Source organism: Pangasianodon hypophthalmus, chromosome 22 (genome assembly GCF_027358585.1).
Source record: "Pangasianodon hypophthalmus isolate fPanHyp1 chromosome 22, fPanHyp1.pri, whole genome shotgun sequence".
Classification (NCBI taxonomy): Eukaryota; Metazoa; Chordata; class Actinopteri; order Siluriformes; family Pangasiidae; genus Pangasianodon; species Pangasianodon hypophthalmus.
Window position 1 is genome coordinate 1,574,928 of NC_069731.1, and position 18,082 is coordinate 1,593,009.

Sequence of the window (18,082 nt, forward strand, 5' to 3'; positions counted from 1 at the left end):
CTGCTTGTTTTATGTCTTTGTTTATTTCTTGTCCTTAATGTTGTTTACAAATGAATAAATAACTCAAATGGTTTTTGATAGAAATGAAATCATCAGCGCACGTTTGAAAAGTGTCACTTTTTTTTATTAAAATAGATTACATGAATCATCTGTGTGTGCATGAAAAACAAAAAAACAAACAAAAAACAAAACAAAACAAAACAAAAGTAACAAAAAGTTGTTGTTTATTGCCGGGGAGGTCGGAGCCTCTCAGTGGATCCTAAACCATGCAGGACGTAACGACTTCAATACAATCCATACTGCAGGAGTGCAAAATTTCAATTTAAATTCATATCATATCTAATGATTATATATGAACCCCAAACCATAGACGTGTCTTCGTTAGATCAGAAGTGACGGAACTCTCACCCTGACAAAATATTGCGATAAAATCACAGATAAATCAGGATTTAGCTCCTGATATGTAAAACATTGGCACAGCACAGGCTTCTGCATTTTAGCTGCAGTTTATTTTATTCTCCTGTCCTGTAACAGCAGCAGGTCTGAAGCGCTGTGTGAGTGTGTGTGTGTGTGTGTGTGTGTGTGTGTGTTCCAGCTCAAGAGCCCGAGGAGTCGAGCGTGACGCTGAGTCTCAGGCCGACGGGGATGTGATCCGTTAAAGTAGCCAGCTGGGTCACGTATGTAAACTCCTCAACCTCCTGAAAGATGAACAGAAGAAAAGAAAAACAAACATGAAAATCAGATCCGATGAAACTCACTTTTTTTTTGTCCTAGAAACACAATGACCTGCTGTCTCACTCCGTCACTGTTTCCACGGTGTCTGAAAGAAAAGCACTGCACAGGGTGATGAAACCCACACAACACATCATCAGGGCCCAGACTACCAGCCATGAACATCTGCACCTCAGGAGATATCTGTGTAGAGCACGCAACATCATCCGGAACTCCTCTCATCCCAGTCACACACTGTTCAACCTCCTTCCATCCAGAAGGAGATACAGGAACATCTGCACCTCAGGAGATGTGTGTGTAGAGCACGCAACATCATCAGGAACTCCTCCCATCCATCCAGGAGCAGATACAGGAACATCTTCACACAGGAGATATCTGTGTAGAGCACGCAACATCATCAGGAACTCCTCCCATCCATCCAGGAGCAGATACAGGAACATCTTCACACAGGAGATATCTGTGTAGAGCACGCAACATCATCAGGAACTCCTCCCATCCCAGTCACACACTGTTCAACCTCCTTCCATCCAGGAGGAGATACAGGAACATCTTCACACAGGAGATATCTGTGTAGAGCACGCAACATCATCAGGAACTCCTCCCATCCATCCAGGAGCAGATACAGGAACATCTGCACCTCAGAAGATATCTGTGTAGAGCACGGAACATCATCAGGAACTCCTCCCATCCATCCAGGAGCAGATACAGGAACATCTGCACCTCAGAAGATATCTGTGTAGAGCACGCAACATCATCAGGAACTCCTCTCATCCCAGTCACACACTGTTCAACCTCCTTCCATCCAGGAGGAGATACAATAACATCTCCTCAGGAGATGTGTGTGTAGAGCATGCAACATCATCAGGAACTCCTCCCATCCCAGTCACACACTGTTCAACCTCCATCCATCCAGGAGCAGATACAGGAACATCTTCCCACAGGAGATATCTGTGTAGAGCACGCAACATCATCAGGAACTCCTCCCATCCATCCAGGAGGAGATACAGGAACATCGTCACCAGGACCAGCAGGCTCAGGACCAGCTTCTTCTCCACAGCCATCACCCTGCTGCTGAACTCTACACCACACCGTCACACCACTGATGTTTCACTTCCTGTAATCATCCTGCAGCTCAGTTCCACACTGTATATTCTGTATTATCTCTATATCATCATATACTGTATATCCCAGTTTATCTTTATATATCTGTATATCATCTGTGTATACATTGTATATTATCCACATATAATCCACATATAATCTATAATCATATATAATCTATAATTCACATATAATCCACATATAATCTATAATCTATAATCATATATAATACACATATAATCTATAATCATATATAATCTATAATCCACACATAATCTATAATCTATAATCATATATAATACACATATAATCTATAATCATATATAACCTATAATCCACATATAATCTATAATCTATAATCATATATAATACACATATAATCTATAATCATATATAATCTATAATCCACATATAATCTATAATCTATAATCATATATAATACACATATAATCTATAATCATATATAACCTATAATCCACATATAATCCACATATAACCTATAATCTATAATCATATATAATCTATAATCCATATATAATCTGGGTTCTGTTGTATATACAGAGTACATATCTCTTACACATGTTTATGTAAGAGATTTACTAACACTTGCTTATATTATATATATATATATATATATATATATATATATATATATATATATATTATATATATATATATATATTTTATACCTATTATGTTTTTCTATTATTCTATTTTCTATTATAACATAATGTAATTTATCATTCATACTATTATCCACTCAATAGCTACTGCACATATTCACTGTCCAGAGCCTTATTATTTATTTATTAACTGTATATACAGTATATTTACATATTCAACCTGAACCTTGTTAGCTTGCACAATGCTAATATTTGCACTTCTGGTAGAAGCTAAACTGCATTTCATTGCTGAGTACCTGTTGCACAACTAAGTTTAAAAAAAAAAATAAGTGATTAAAAATAAGCAGATTAGCAAATAAATATAGAATAAAACAAAATATAAATGAACAAAAATATAAAGAATTTTAGAGCAATTAAATAAAAAATGAAAGAGAAAGATCGTGACGAGATTTAGAAAAAATGGGGAAAAAAATCAAATTAAATATAAATTTCATAAAGAGATTTGAACAAAAATAAAAACAAAATGAGTGTAAGGAAATTTTTAAGCCTGCACAAATATAAATTATTCAACATTTAGCTAAGATCCATCTATCTATCTATCTATCTATCTATCTATCTATCTATCTATCTATCTATCTATCTATCTATCTATCTATCTATCTATCTATCTATCTTATCTCTACACTGAGCACAGAAAAGTGAGAATCAGTTCATGCTGAAGAAAATGTTTGAAAATTAATATTTGTGAAAATAATTACCAAAAAACTAGCTGTTCAAATGTTGAGTTACTTTTTTTCCTACGTTTCTATAGTAACAGCTCATTCACACGGACGTGTACGTGTACGGCAGACGCTTTAGAGAAATTTTCTGTCAGGAAACATTTCATTAACATTGATGGAAGGAGTCTCCAGTGTCAGAGGTAACTTTAGGTTTTCTGTTTACGCTTGTTTGTGGTTTCTCGGTAACACGACAAGCTGCGTTTTTTACTTCAAGAGAGAGAGAAAAGAGAGGCTGATGAAGGAACGACTGTTTACAGCTGCTATAACGTAAGTGAGAACAGGAATTAACTTGTTTCACAAGATGAAGTGTAGCTATAAACAGATAAAAACTACATGCTGTTCGTTAATAAATAACAAAATTGCAATTGCTGGCAAGTTGCTGTAGTATAAGAGGAATAAAACACTTCAGGACGTGCTGTTACAGGAAAATAAACAATGTTATGGTTGTAACAGGAACTCCGCTTCATCACCTGCTGCATCACTGATTATTTTACCACAACAGCACAACACACACAGTGTTTTATTCCGTTTAACCCCATCAGGTTGGTAGATATTGTTTAGTAATGAATAACATTCCAGAGGAAATGAAATTTAATGGCTCTGCTGTTGTTCCGTGTGTGAAGTCACACAAAACTGTTGGCTTTAAAAGAGCCGGTTTTTCTGCTCTGTAGGCGTCAGAGAGCAAGCGGATTTCCCTCATGCACAACGGAGACAAACACACAGGAGGGAAAAGAAACGCAACAGAAACACAATAAGAAAATAAGGCAGTTTATTACCAGAAATAAACTTGGAATGTTTCGAGGGAAATAACTCACAATGTTTCAACAAAAAAGTCTTAATATTAGAAGAAAGAAGCTGCAATATTTCGAGAATAAAGTGAAAATACCAGCGACAGCCATGAAGGAGAACACTGCCTGCGACTTCTCCTTCAACAAGAGACAACTTCCTCCAAGAGTGTGTGTGTGTGTGTGGCTCTTTCTTCTAAATACACACAACGTCTTGCACAGTCGTTTCTAATACTACTACTACTACTACTACTACTACTAATAATAATAATAATAATAATAATAACGTGGTGTGGATGCGGCAGAAGATTCATTATTTCTTTATTTGTAAAATAATGCATTTCTTTATTTTCCTTGCTGTGATGTGCACCAGTTAATAGCGCTATACAGATAAAATTGAATTGAACAATTGTCATAATATTACAACTTTTATCTTGAAATATTACGACTTTTTTTTCTCAAAATATTAAGATTTGTTTCTTGAAATATTCTGACATTTATTCTCTAAATATTTTGACTTTTTGTTCTCAAAATATTACGACTTTTAGTCTTGAAATATTACGGTTCTTTTCTCAAAATATTGCACATTTCTTTCTCAAAATATTCTGATTTTTTTTTTCTCAAAATATCGCAACATTATTCTTGAAATACTGCAACTTTATTGTTTAAACACTGTGACTTTTTTCTCATAAAATTATGAAATTTTTCTCAAAATACTACGTCATATCAGGTGCGATTATTCATCTATAAATAAAATCAGACCATGGCAGGACAGAAGTGCGTCAGTGAGCATCAGTAACTGTGAGGTTTGAGTTCGGCGGCGTCTCACCGTGTGCCAGCGCTCAGTCAGAGTGCTCTCTCTGTAGAGGAGGTAGTCGATGCGGCGGCCCACCCAGGCCTCCCCGGGTTCGGGGTACAGCAGAGGGGTGTCGCCCCGGGGGATGGGGGGCGCCAGGTACAGTTTACGCAACTCTTCATTTTCCAGAGTCCTGCAGAAAATATAACACGATTTTAAACGCAGAGACGGAACCACGATACCACTTTTCCTTTCCGCTACTGAAAGCTTTGAGTATCAGAGACCCATGTGATATAATTTTTTTTAAAAAACTACTAAGCCTTAAAATGTTTTTTTTTTTTTTTTTTTATTTCAGCACTTCACAGTTAAACTCTTTCCCAGAAACATCACTTACATTGTACATATAATCAAATATAAACTATAAATATAATAAAATCAATCCTAACAAAAGAAAAAACAGTTAAGTCTCTTTTTTATATATAAACATTTCCAGTTCCAAATCTTTGGCATTTGTTACAGGCTCCAAAATTATTGGCACCCTTGGTAAAGGGTTTAATAGAGGTTATGGGGGGGAAAAAGTCTTTGTGGTTAATTTACACTTAATCTCCTGATGGAGAGAGGAGAGGAGGCGTGGTCAGGAGAGAGGACTCAGAACCCTGGAGGATCTAGAGAGGATCTGTACTGAGGAACCCTCTCAGATTCCTCACTCTGTATTCTCCGATCTCATCGAGAATTACAGGAGAAGCGCAGGTGGTGCAGTATAAAATACTAAACATGAGGGTGCCAATAATTATGATTAATAAATGAATAATTATGAATAATTATGATCAATCTGTTTTTGTTGTTGAAAATTTTTTTGATTAGATTGTTTATTTTCTTAGAAAAATTTACATCAGTTAAAGGTTACATTTCGCTCATATTTACAGCGTGACATTTTTTCATACTTTTTTTTTAAACTACATTTTAACCAAGGGTGCCAATAATTCTGGAGCTGACTGCATTCACATTGTTAGATATTTTAAATCTTAGCCTTTAACAAACTTCCCTGTTTTATTATAAAGCAATTTTATTTATTTATAGTTTAAAAAAGGTACCATCATATAGCCACGTAATAATCGTTCATAATCAGGAAAAGCTCATTTATAACCGAAACAGATTTATTTGTTCTGGTACAAAAGTGTTTAATTAATTATTTAATTGATTGATTGATTGATTGATTGATTGATTGATTGATTGAAGTAAATGAGGTTTACCTCTGCAGGTTATCTGGAGTGTTCACGTCCTCATCGTATAATGTAGGCTGCTGTAACAGAGTGCCTGAGGAGTGAAGGAAGAAGAAAAAGAAACAAAAATCAAAAACAAAACCCCAGAAAATTAACACCACTGACTGGATCTGATTGGGGCTAGCTACTGTAACATAACAAATATAACTATAAATGGATAAAAAGTATGACACTGTTTATTAATAAATAAAAAAAGGTCAGTTGCTGTGGTGTAAGAGGAATAAACCACTCAGGGTCGTGCTGTTACAGGAAAATAACCAACTTCAGGCTGGTAACAGTGACTCCGCTTCATCACACTGATTATTTTACTCTAACAGCACCACACACGCAGTGTTTTATTCCTCTTACACGGCAGAAATTTACCAACAACACTTCGTTTTTTTTATCCGTTTATAGTTACGTTTAATGTTGTGGAAGTGTAAACTCCTCTGTCCTCAAAATGTCAGAAAACTCGAAGTTACAGCTTTACCTCTGACTGTTACAACGCGCTGACACTGGAGACTCCTTCCATAAACGTTACATAAACATATTTCTCCCTACAGAAAGTTTCAGCGTATCAACGATTATGAATGAGCTGTTACTATGGAAACGATAACGTGTCAGAACGAGCGCATTAACATTAATATTCATATTAATATAAACCTGTGATTTGCAGCTGCACTACTGTCAGAGCTGCTGCTATAGAAAATGAATCAACACCTTCTGACTGATCAGACTTTCCTCCTTATAAGCGGTCTGTGTGTGTGTGTGTGAGGTGTGTGTGTGAGGTGTGTGTGTGTGTGTGTGTGTGAGGTGTGTGTGAGATGTGTGTGTGAAGTGTGTGTGAGGTGTGTGTGAGGTGTGTGTGAGGTGTGTGTAAGGTGTGTGTGAGATGTGTGTGTGAAGTGTGTGTGAGGTGTGTGTGAGGTGTGTGTGAGGTGTGTGTGAGATGTGTGTGTGAAGTGTGTGTGAGGTGTGTGTGTAAGGTGTGTGAGAGGTGTGTGTGTGTGAGGTGTGTGTACGGTGTGTGTGTAAGGTCTGTGTGAGGTGTGTATGTGATGTGTGTGTGAGATGTGTGTGTGAAGTGTGTGTGAGGTGTGTGTGTAAGGTGTGTGTGTGTGTGAGGTGTGTGTGTGTGTGTGTGTGTGTGAGGTGTGTGTAAGGTGTGTGTGTGAGGTGTGTATGTGAGGTGTGTGTGAGGTGTGTGTGTGAGGTGTGTGTATGAGGTGTGTGTGTGTGTGTGTGTGTGTGTGTGTGTGTGTGTGTGTGTGAAGTGTGTGTGTGAGGTGTGTGTGTGAGGTGTGTGTGAGGTGTGTGTGTGTGTGTGTGAAGTGTGTGTGTGAGGTGTGTGTGTGTGAGGTGTGTGTGAGGTGTGTGTGTGAGGTGTGTGTGAGGTGTGTGTGTGTGAGGTGTATGTGATGTGTGTGTGAGGTGTGTGTGAGGTGTGTGTGTGTGTGTGTGTGTGTGTGTGTGTGTGAATTGTGTGTGTGAGGTGTGTGTGTGTGTGTGAGGTGTGTGTAAGGTGTGTGTGTGTGTGTGTGTGTGTGTGAGATGTGTGTGTGAGGTGTGTGTGAGGTGTGTGTGAGGTGTGTGTGTGTGAGGTGTGTGTGTGTGTGAGGTGTGTGTAAGGTGTGTGTGTGTGAGGTGTGTGTGAGATGTGTGTGTGAGGTGTGTGTGTGAGGTGTGTGTGTGTGAGGTGTGTGTGAGGTGTGTGTGAGGTGTGTGTGTGTGTGTGTGTGTGAAGTGTGTGTGTGAGGTGTGTGTGTGTGAGGTGTGTGTGAGAGGTGTGTGTGTGTGAAGTGTGTGTGTGAGGTGTGTGTGAGATGTGTGTGTGTGTGTGAGGTGTGTGAGAGGTGTGTGTGTGAGGTGTGTGTGAGGTGTGTGTGAGGTGTGTGTGAGATGTGTGTGTGAAGTGTGTGTGAGGTGTGTGTGTAAGGTGTGTGAGAGGTGTGTGTGTGTGAGGTGTGTGTACGGTGTGTGTGTAAGGTGTGTGTGAGGTGTGTATGTGATGTGTGTGTGAGATGTGTGTGTGAAGTGTGTGTGAGGTGTGTGTGTAAGGTGTGTGTGTGTGTGAGGTGTGTGTGTGTGTGTGTGTGTGTGAGGTGTGTGTAAGGTGTGTGTGTGAGGTGTGTATGTGAGGTGTGTGTGAGGTGTGTGTGTGAGGTGTGTGTATGAGGTGTGTGTGTGTGTGTGTGTGTGTGTGTGTGTGTGTGTGTGTGTGTGAAGTGTGTGTGTGAGGTGTGTGTGTGAGGTGTGTGTGAGGTGTGTGTGTGTGTGTGTGAAGTGTGTGTGTGAGGTGTGTGTGTGTGAGGTGTGTGTGAGGTGTGTGTGTGAGGTGTGTGTGAGGTGTGTGTGTGTGAGGTGTATGTGATGTGTGTGTGAGGTGTGTGTGAGGTGTGTGTGTGTGTGTGTGTGTGTGTGTGTGTGTGAATTGTGTGTGTGAGGTGTGTGTGTGTGTGTGAGGTGTGTGTAAGGTGTGTGTGTGTGTGTGTGTGTGTGTGAGATGTGTGTGTGAGGTGTGTGTGAGGTGTGTGTGTGTGAGGTGTGTGTGTGTGTGAGGTGTGTGTAAGGTGTGTGTGTGTGAGGTGTGTGTGAGATGTGTGTGTGAGGTGTGTGTGTGAGGTGTGTGTGTGTGAGGTGTGTGTGAGGTGTGTGTGAGGTGTGTGTGTGTGTGTGTGTGTGAAGTGTGTGTGTGAGGTGTGTGTGTGTGAGGTGTGTGTGAGAGGTGTGTGTGTGTGAAGTGTGTGTGTGAGGTGTGTGTGAGATGTGTGTGTGTGTGTGAGGTGTGTGAGAGGTGTGTGTGTGAGGTGTGTGTGAGGTGTGTGTGAGGTGTGTGTGTGAGATGTGTGTGTGAGGTGTGTGTGAGGTGTGTGTGAGGTGTGTGTGTGAGGTGTGTGTGAGGTGTGTGTGTGTGAGGTGTATGTGATGTGTGTGTAAGGTGTGTGTGAGGTGTGTGTGTGTGTGTGAATTGTGTGTGTGTGTGAGGTGTGTGTGTGTGAAGTGTGTGTGTGTGAGGTGTGTGTGAGGTGTGTGTGAGAGGTGTGTGTGTGTGAAGTGTGTGTGTGAGGTGTGTGTGAGGTGTGTGTGAGGTGTGTGTGAGGTGTGTGTGTGTGTGTGTAAAGTGTGTGTATGTGTGTGTGTGTGTGAGAGGTGTGTGTGTGAGGTGTGTGTGAGGTGTGTGTGAGGTGTGTGTGAGAGGTGTGTGAGGTGTGTGTAAGGTGTGTGTGTGAGGTGTGTGAGAGGTGTGTGTGTGTGAAGTGTGTGTGTGAGGTGTGTGTGTGTGTGTGTGTACCTATAGCCCAGGGTTTCTCTCGGCCCGCTGCGGCTCTGCACGGATCTGTGTAGTCGTTAAACAGAGTGTGTTTCTGCTCCAGATCATCATCTGCACACAAGAAAGACAAGAAACGGAACAAAACTCACACACCGACGAGCGTTCATAACGAAATGCGAATAATAACAAACGACTTTACTGTATATCTAATCAACACACCACACACAGCGTATAACAGCAAGAGTGTAATAACTGTGTATTTCACAATAATAACGTTATTCTGCTTGTACGGTATTTAATACAACATATTTATGTTATTTAATACGACATTTAATGTACATTATTTAATACAACATATTTATGTTATTTAATATAACATTTAATGTACGTTATTTAATACAACATATTTATGTTATTTAATATAATATATTTAATGTACATTATTTAATACAACATATTTATGCTATTTAATACATATATATTTAATGTACGTTATTTAATACAACATATTTATGTTATTTAATATAACATTTAATGTACGTTATTTAATACAACATATTTATGCTATTTAATATAATATATTTAATGTACGTTATTTAATACAACATATTTATGCTATTTAATATAATATATTTAATGTACGTTATTTAATACAACATATTTATGTTATTTAATACATATATATTTAATGTACGTTATTTAATACAACATATTTATGTTATTTAATATAACTTATTTAATGGACGTTATTTAATACAATATATTTATGTTATTTTATACAACATATATCCTTAATGAGTATGTCATTACTGCAATAATGTCAATGATCTAAGGAACATGATTTAATTTCACACTTTCATTAATTAGCTAATCCTTTATCTATTAGTTATTTATTATTAGTTAATCCTTCATTACACTCTGTAGGTGCAACGCTTATGTTGGTGCCGCGAAGTCTAGTGCATCTGCTCATTATATTTAGACGTGCTGTGTGAGATAACAGGAAGATGTCCTTGAAGGTGTGATTGAAGGTGTAGAGAGAAGCTCACTCCCTGATGATGATTTAAGACAGAGTTGTGGTCATGACCTGTTATCTCTGACGAGGCTTAAGACCCGAGGTCAGGATAAAGTAGCTCTCGGCAGCACGTGTCTCACACCTGAGGTAGTTTTAGACTTTCCTGTTAACTATGTAATCTTTTAGGAGAATTCATGGTGGTCTTTTCTTTCTTTGTTTACTTGAAACCAATCATGAAACACTAGCCCTGTGCAGTGAACTGTATCACTGCATATAACACTTATATAACAGGGAATATTTTCCACCACAGATGCCATCCTTGTAAAATCTCACTTAAGACCTATCATGTCTGATTATGACTAAGCGTCACGGACGATTGTGTGATTTACTGTAACGACGATAATCACAATAACGCTTCTAGTGTTAGTTACACAGTCATAAAGGTCATTAACGGCTAGAGTTAGTCATCACTGTAATTACGCTTCACGCATAGCGGAGCTCAAAGTGTTGCACAATTAAGTAAAAAAAATAAGTGATTAAAAATAAGCAGATTAGCAAATAAATACAGAATAAAACAAAATATAAATGAACAAAAATAAAATGAATTTTAGAACAATAAAGTAAAAAATTAGAAAGAGATTTGAAGAAAAATAAAGACAAAATGTGTGTAAGGATATTTTTTAAACATGCACAAATATAAAAAAATAAAATTAAATATATATATATGTATAAAATTTAAAAAAAATTAAAGAATTATTCAAGTTAGCTAAGATCTATCTATCTATCTAAAAAATAAACGTAAAGAAAAAACGAGCATAAATAGATAAAAATACTCAAATACAGAATAAAATGAAATATACATTAAAAAGGAGCAATTTTAGAATAAAAAAGATAAAAAATAAATGTAAACAGATATAAAAAAATAAACATCTATAGAAGAAAATGTAATTTAAAAAAAAGGAATTTAATAGAATAAAATAAACTATAAAAGAAAAACCAAGGAGAGTCTTAAAATAATAAAATAAAGATATAAAGAGATTTAGAAATATACAAATACAGACTAAAATGCAAAGTAAATGAAAAAATATTAAACGATTTTTCAAATAATAAAGATCCAATTAAAAAAATAAAAAAGGATAAGGAAATGAAAAATTTTTTTTTTAAATATACAATAAAATGTATAAAAATAAAAATAAAAGAAAATCATTTTAGAATAATAAAACAAATTAAAATATAAATACTGAAAAAGTTTTGTGTATTTGCTGTATTTGTGTATATTACAAAGGAGAATTTATTAAAAAAAATAATGACATAACAAAAAGACGGCATTTACAGACGTCAGGACTTTTTGTGTGTGTGTGTGTGTGTGTGTGTGTGTTTTGTGCCGTACCCGGAGAGCAGTTGTCGAAGTTGAAGTCTCCACACAGCACGTCGAACACCACCACCTCGTCCTGCTGCCTGGTTGTGGTCTGGAACTCGCTGATCCACTTGGTGATCATGCTCAGCTGCTCACATCGGATCTCTCCATCTCCTAAAACCAGCAGAAAAAAAATCGAGCTCTATAGAGACAAAAACATTTCCAATGAAGCGTCCGAGATAAAAATACGACGTGAGAGATATAAAGATTTCGTACCTTCTGGAGCGTGAAGGTGAGTGCAGTTAAAAAACCCGACCACTTTCTTCTCTCCCTTCTGTAACCCTGTTTGTACCTGGCAAGACAAACCGCTCCATTTTAGAAACCATTAACACGTTTACGCCTCATTTAGCGCACTGGATACGAAAAAAATGATTCGTAAATAATTCGCAAATGTTCATATCCTACATTTTGCTCCTGAATTTCCATATAAGGAAGCTCACTAGGTCGTATATTAGTTGACGATTTACTGCGGATAACTGATACTAGCTGTTCAACATAAGTAATGGCGCCCGATAAAGGGAGATAGAGGAAAAGTTAGTGTGTGTCTACGATAGCTGATGCGCTGCAGTGGCTGAACTGCGTTACTGGAAGATTTAGCACACGTCTCGCGCTAAGGAGGCACTCTTCCACCGTTTAGTTGCCATTTTGACGTTTTCAGGACTCTTTGCCTTTTATGGAGTTCTGTGGGCGTGGCCACATATACATGTGAAGTGAATACACTTGGTAATTTAGAGCTGATTGGCGTTTATCAACATACACACATGCGAAGTGCAAAGAAACGTAAATGGTAATTTTTAGTTTGGTTTGGATACAAAAACATTTACGCACAACTTTAATAAAAGATTGATATGTTCAATATAGCTAGTTAGCCATGCAAAAAAATCACTAAGGAAACATATTTCAGCGTCAGAGATCTTGTGTACGAGGGCGTGTTAAATCAGTGTACGCAATGAGCATGTGCACCTTCAGAGAGAGCAGGCCCTTAGAGGCGAGACCGTCCTCTCCTCGGCCGTTGGGGAAGCAGCGGTACTGCGCCTCCATCACCGGGTAGCGACTGGCCACCAACAAGCCGCTGTTGAAGAACTTAAAGCAGGAGCCGGCGCTGCAGGCGTACACGCCCACGTCATACAGGATGTGACCAAAGAGCGGAGACAAAATCTCAGCCAGCTTGGCCGCCGCCCTCTTATCAAACACTTCCTGCAGGCACAGGATGTCCACGTTGGCTGGAAACAGAGCCGACACCTCCAGAGGCGTGTGTAACGCTCGTGATGGCTTCACGTGGCTTCCATTCACCTGGAGTTCGTGTGTGTGATTGCTTGCTACGGCGCCTCCGGTGGACGTTTGGCAGATTTCTTTATCAGCATCCACAGCCTGATCCTCTCTGACTGGTGGTGAATTTTTATGAACGTCTCCGTCCTGTTCTGGTGGCGCTGGCTGTGTCTGAGCGTCAGTGGCGCCGTAGTAGGCGGAGCCTGTGTTCAGGAGGCTGGAGGATGGGCTCAAGGCTCCGCAGCTACTTGGCGAGTCGACAAAAATACGGATATGTGGCCGGCTCACGCCCTGCACGATGTTGCGCCCGATGGCGAGCGCCCGCTGCTGCGTGTGAGCCAGGTTATTAAAGCGCGCCAGGCCCCCGGGCAGGAGGCACAGATTAGCGCTTAAAAACCCAAACGTCACCTTTCCAGACTCCTCCCATCCAGCGTTACGGTCCTGCATCTTAATCGTCGCCTCCCGCTGCCTATAAGAGAAGGGACGGCGCAGGCACTGGAGCGGCGCCCAAAAGAGGACACCCAGCAAAGCAAACGGCGCTGAGATAAGAAACAGGAAAAGGAAGAGCAACAAGCCAAAAAAGACCTTGAGCGGGTGGAGGTAGCACTCTTCTTCCCGTCTCCGCCTGCGCTCCAGCGTCGTGGACACGCACACGGCGATGAGTCGGTCCAGGAACCAGAAGCAGGGGAAGATAAGGCCCCATCCCAGGGCGTGCAGGGCCCCGACGAAGCCATTAGGGAAGGGGGATTCTCTCAGAGGCATTCCTCGTCTCACAACACCACAACAAGGACACGCAGCAACTCAGGACACGTCCAATCATCTCCCATCCGCCATGGTGTTTTCATCCAAACGTCCAGCCTGCGGCCAATTAATCACCCTGCAAGTTAAAAAAAAAAACACAAGTGTGTATTAAAGGAACACTCCAACATGTTCAGTCTAATCTCTATCTGATCTACATCGTTCCGAAGACGTTTCCTGCACTGCGAATGGAACGAAAAAACATGTTTATCCAGATTAACTTATCATGAAATCTAAGCGCAGGTGTTAAACTGACATTTAACTGAAATGAAGTCAAGTCAGTGTGTTTGAGAAAATAAATCTTTAAATTGTAAGAGACGTCTGTAGTAACTCTAATCGATCAAAACCCTGGAGTTGTTTCTCCTGCTGACTTTAATGAAGGTTATATAATAAGATATAATATAGAAGATATAATATATCCTTCCGGACTCATGGATGAGCAGTCTGTAAAAAATTACTGACATGACGGATTCAGACTAAAATCCCAGAAATACGCCGGTAATAATGACATTACGCCACCTCCATACGGAAAACTAATCCAGCCTGAACAGGGCTTTAGAGATGGAACTGCTTTTTTCGTGTGGTTCTACTAACGTATGAATATCACAGAACCAGGACTTTTTTTGTACTGTATTGCTACTGTAAGCTTTAGTCAGACGTTCTGTCATGTCTGCTTCATCCTCACACCTTTATTCTTCCTGTGAAACAGCTGCAGGTTTGAGTTTCACATATTTTATAGTTTCAATTTAATAACTGCCCTCAGACTTCCGTTGTAAGTTTGTAATAAACAGGATTTAATTTTTTTTTCTCGGTGCAGAAAAATGTGTCCAAATGTGTTAACACTCATCAGCCAAAGAGTCTCTTCAGATGTCTCCTCTGCCCCGAAGCCGAGATTATATGGATGACTATTCAATTAGCTTGATATATTTACCTTAATATCCTATTTTTAAATATGGATTTAAATCTGCATTCTTCCGGAAAGCTCACATGAGCAGATACACACGCTGAGATACTTTTTCAAGTCAATATCAGTTCAAATATCACATCCAATACCCCGGAATTTCCACTTAGAGACCCAAAAGTCAATATCTGGTGTTTTACAGTAAAGATGTAATTCCTCCTTCAGTCTGAACTGAAAAAATATATATTTATTAATGGTTTGTTTTGAATATATGAAGCTGTTAAATGTAATACAGTCGAAAGCAGGAAAGCAGTAAGATCTAAATAATCCGTCAGATTTATTTACTGGAGTACTGAAGGATTTTCACCCCTGATAAATACACACAACGTGATTTCGGTTGAGAGGAAGATGCACCAGGGTGAGATGAGGGCAGAGAGCACAGACGTGAGATGAGGCAAGAACAGACATGCACACAGTAATCTACCCTCGCCATCTGTCCACCTTTTACCATCTGCAATCAGCACGCGAGAGAAAACAACACACACACACACACACACACACACACGCACGTTTTACCTGTGCGTTAACCACAACACCTGCTACGCAGCGATCACACAAAGCGTTTCATAAGTGCAGAGAACAATTGCCTGGATTAAGGTGTGGTCATTTGGGTTGAACTTGGAACTGAATGTAAGGATTTTTTTTAATCTATGGGTGGTGTCCTGTTCAAGGGACGAGGCTTGAAATCCTGAGACCAATGAATCTTTCACTGCTTTCACACCTTTACAGCTGCATTGATAAGAACTGAATCAGAGCTTCAGTCCCTGTGGAGTCAGGGTTGCCAGATCCTGCAGAATTGCTTTTTAGGTCCACAGATTGTGTGCATTAGATCATTTATTCATTCATTCATCTTCAGTAAATGGGTTATCTCTGTCTGCACACCTGGATGGGTCGCCAGTATACCACAGGGCAACACACACACACACACATTTACACTCATTCACATGTACTGTAGGGGTAATTTGGCAAATCCAGTCCACCCACTGACTTCCTGGGTGGTAGGAGAAAACCCGGAGAACCTGGAAGAATCCCAGACGGACACGGGGAGAACATGCAAACATGCGTAGCTCCACACAGACAGTAGCCTGAGCTCTAGATCAATTATATCTATATATTAGTAAAATAATTATTAGAAAGTAATCAAATTATTTAGCCTAAACTTCTCTGCATGCACTAACAGCTGTGTGTCATTACTGGATAAATGTAGTACGCTGTGCATCCATGAATTCTGTGATTTTCTCTCTGATATTCCCATAGCTATAGTTTATTTATGGCAACATGAGCAATAATACGAGGCCATCTCCAGACCCTGCTGAAAGGACTATTAAAGAAATCCTGAATGTTTTAACACTGATTTGATTAGAAAATGTATTACAGTGTCATGTTGTGATAGTCCAGGTGTTGCAGGTCATAAGGAAGCTCAGCAGCTGGAACAGATGTTCTACGGGTTTGAGCAGCTCGGCTTGTGGTTTGGTAGCTGATCAGAGTGAACTGGATTTTTCCAGAAGGGGATCTGCAACACACACCTGGCAACCCTGCACACCTTTCTGCACTGACTAACACCTGATCCAACTCAGCCTGTGGAAACAGCCTTGGCTTTGGATTAAAATGTGTATTTATTAGATTAGTGTTCACTCCAGAATCATTAGAGGAAAAAAATAAAAAAACAGAAATGTCTAAAAGCTCTGAGGAACTGGAGTGAAAAGAAAGGAAAGAAAAGAAAGGAAAAGAAAGGAAAGGAAAGGAAAGGAAAGAAAGGAAAAGAAAGGAAAGGAAAGCAGGTCGGCATGCAGGAGAGAGAAATGAATCAAAAGCCTGTCGAATAAAAACAGACAGACAGAGAGAAAGAGAGAAAGGGAGAGAGAGAGAGGGAGAGAGAAAATTATGGGCGATGACGTCAGAGAGGAATCGAGGAATCGACTCGCGAATTTGATTCCTAAATGTTTAATTAAAGAAAAAGGTGCTGAAGCTCCAGCGCGCGCGCGTTCGATTCAAAGCTCCACGACTCGACTCGACTCGACTCGACTCGAGACTCACAGCCGTGGGACCCACACCTCCATTTTTCCTTCACATTTCCGCCTGAAATGTTTCCAGAACATGGCTGGCTAGGTGTTAGCCCGCGAGCTAGCTGAAGTTTACCTGGTGTACTCACCTGTACTCCGGCTGCTGCTCCAAAACACGAGGGTTTAAACACGAGCTATGATTTCCATCTTCCTGTGAAGAATCCCAACCACCACTGACTGCAGCCTGACTCGTTTCTTCCTCCTCTCTCTCTCTCTCTCTCTCTCTCTCTCTCGGGAAAAACCGTATTAGGTCAGGCTCGTGCTCGTGCCCGCGCGCCTGTGCGCGTTCCCGCGTCTGGTATTAAAGGTGTGGTGGAAGCAGAGCTAGGCTAAGTTTACCTCCCAGCTTTAAACACACCCTGTAACTGACTCTGCACCGTGTGAACCTCCTACATCAACCACATGAGCTAGTAAAAGTTCCAGTCCATTCAGTTTAATTTGCCTCACAGAGCTCCGGATGTAGATTTAGATCTGGTGATGAGGTGATGAGGGAAAAAATTCCCTGACTGGACTTCAGGAAAAAACACACAAAAAAGGGCGACACCCTTCTGATGACAGTGCGATTATGACTCATCATCAGTAGCTATGCTATAAACAGGAATCACTCACTTGTCAGTAACTGCGTTCTCATGTTCGGGGTCGTGATGGATCCGGAGTGTATCCCGGGAACGCTGGGCGTGAGGCGGAAATACGTACGGGATGGGACGCCGGTCCATGTCAGGCCACCGTTCACACTCATCTTCACACCATTTAGCGTAACCAGTCCACCTGATGGTATGTTTTTGGCGAGGAAACTGGAGAACCCAGAGGAAATCCACAACAAGGAACCCGATTCAGGATCAAACCGAGATCCTGGAGCTGCGATGCTATAATCACTGTATAAACAAGCTCACACACTTGAAATAAAGACGCTTTAGCGATCAATCGAACACTTGCTAATTTACCATCTTTCATTTTCTTGTTCACTTTTGTTGTTTCTCTGTCTACATCTTTTGTACCTTTTGTTTTGACTAGAAAGGATCATGTAGTGCATCTTTAAAGTCTTTTCTCTGAGAGAACATTGCAGAAAATTAATAATTAAAACACTGAACAAATGATTTAGACCTACAGTGACGTAAAATGCGAAACTGGAGGCCGTTAGCTGCATATTAGCTTTGTATCAACAGTTAAAGCTTGATAACGGCTCTGTTAAGTCTGTTATTGTTGTTATTGT

The 18,082-nt window shown here is 40.0% G+C and overlaps 1 protein-coding gene across 1 annotated transcript; it reads right to left on the reverse strand.

The window, feature by feature from the left end:
• Positions 1-102: 102 nt before the first annotated feature.
• smpd5 (sphingomyelin phosphodiesterase 5) lies at positions 103-17,509 on the reverse strand. The gene is made up of 8 exons (XM_034298290.2): positions 16,959-17,509; positions 12,742-13,924; positions 11,995-12,070; positions 11,752-11,892; positions 9,371-9,460; positions 6,070-6,133; positions 4,850-5,009; positions 103-698 (listed from the first exon to the last, which is right to left on the reverse strand). The coding sequence occupies exons 2-8, from the start codon at positions 13,807-13,809 to the stop codon at positions 597-599; spliced, it is 1,701 nt and encodes a 566-aa protein (XP_034154181.1). The 5' UTR covers positions 13,810-13,924; positions 16,959-17,509; the 3' UTR covers positions 103-596.
• Between the last annotated feature and the right edge of the window lie 573 nt (positions 17,510-18,082).

Coding starts and splice junctions, on each gene's coding strand:
- smpd5 (XM_034298290.2), bottom strand. CDS start 13,809: ATGCCTCTGAGAGAATCCCCCTTCCCTAATGGCTTCGTCGGGGCCCTG. Junction 12,071..12,741: donor AGGGCCTGCTCTCTCTGAAG/GTGCACATGCTC, acceptor TTGTCTTGCCAG/GTACAAACAGGGTTACAGAA. Junction 5,010..6,069: donor ACTCCAGATAACCTGCAGAG/GTAAACCTCATT, acceptor TATTTTCTGCAG/GACTCTGGAAAATGAAGAGT.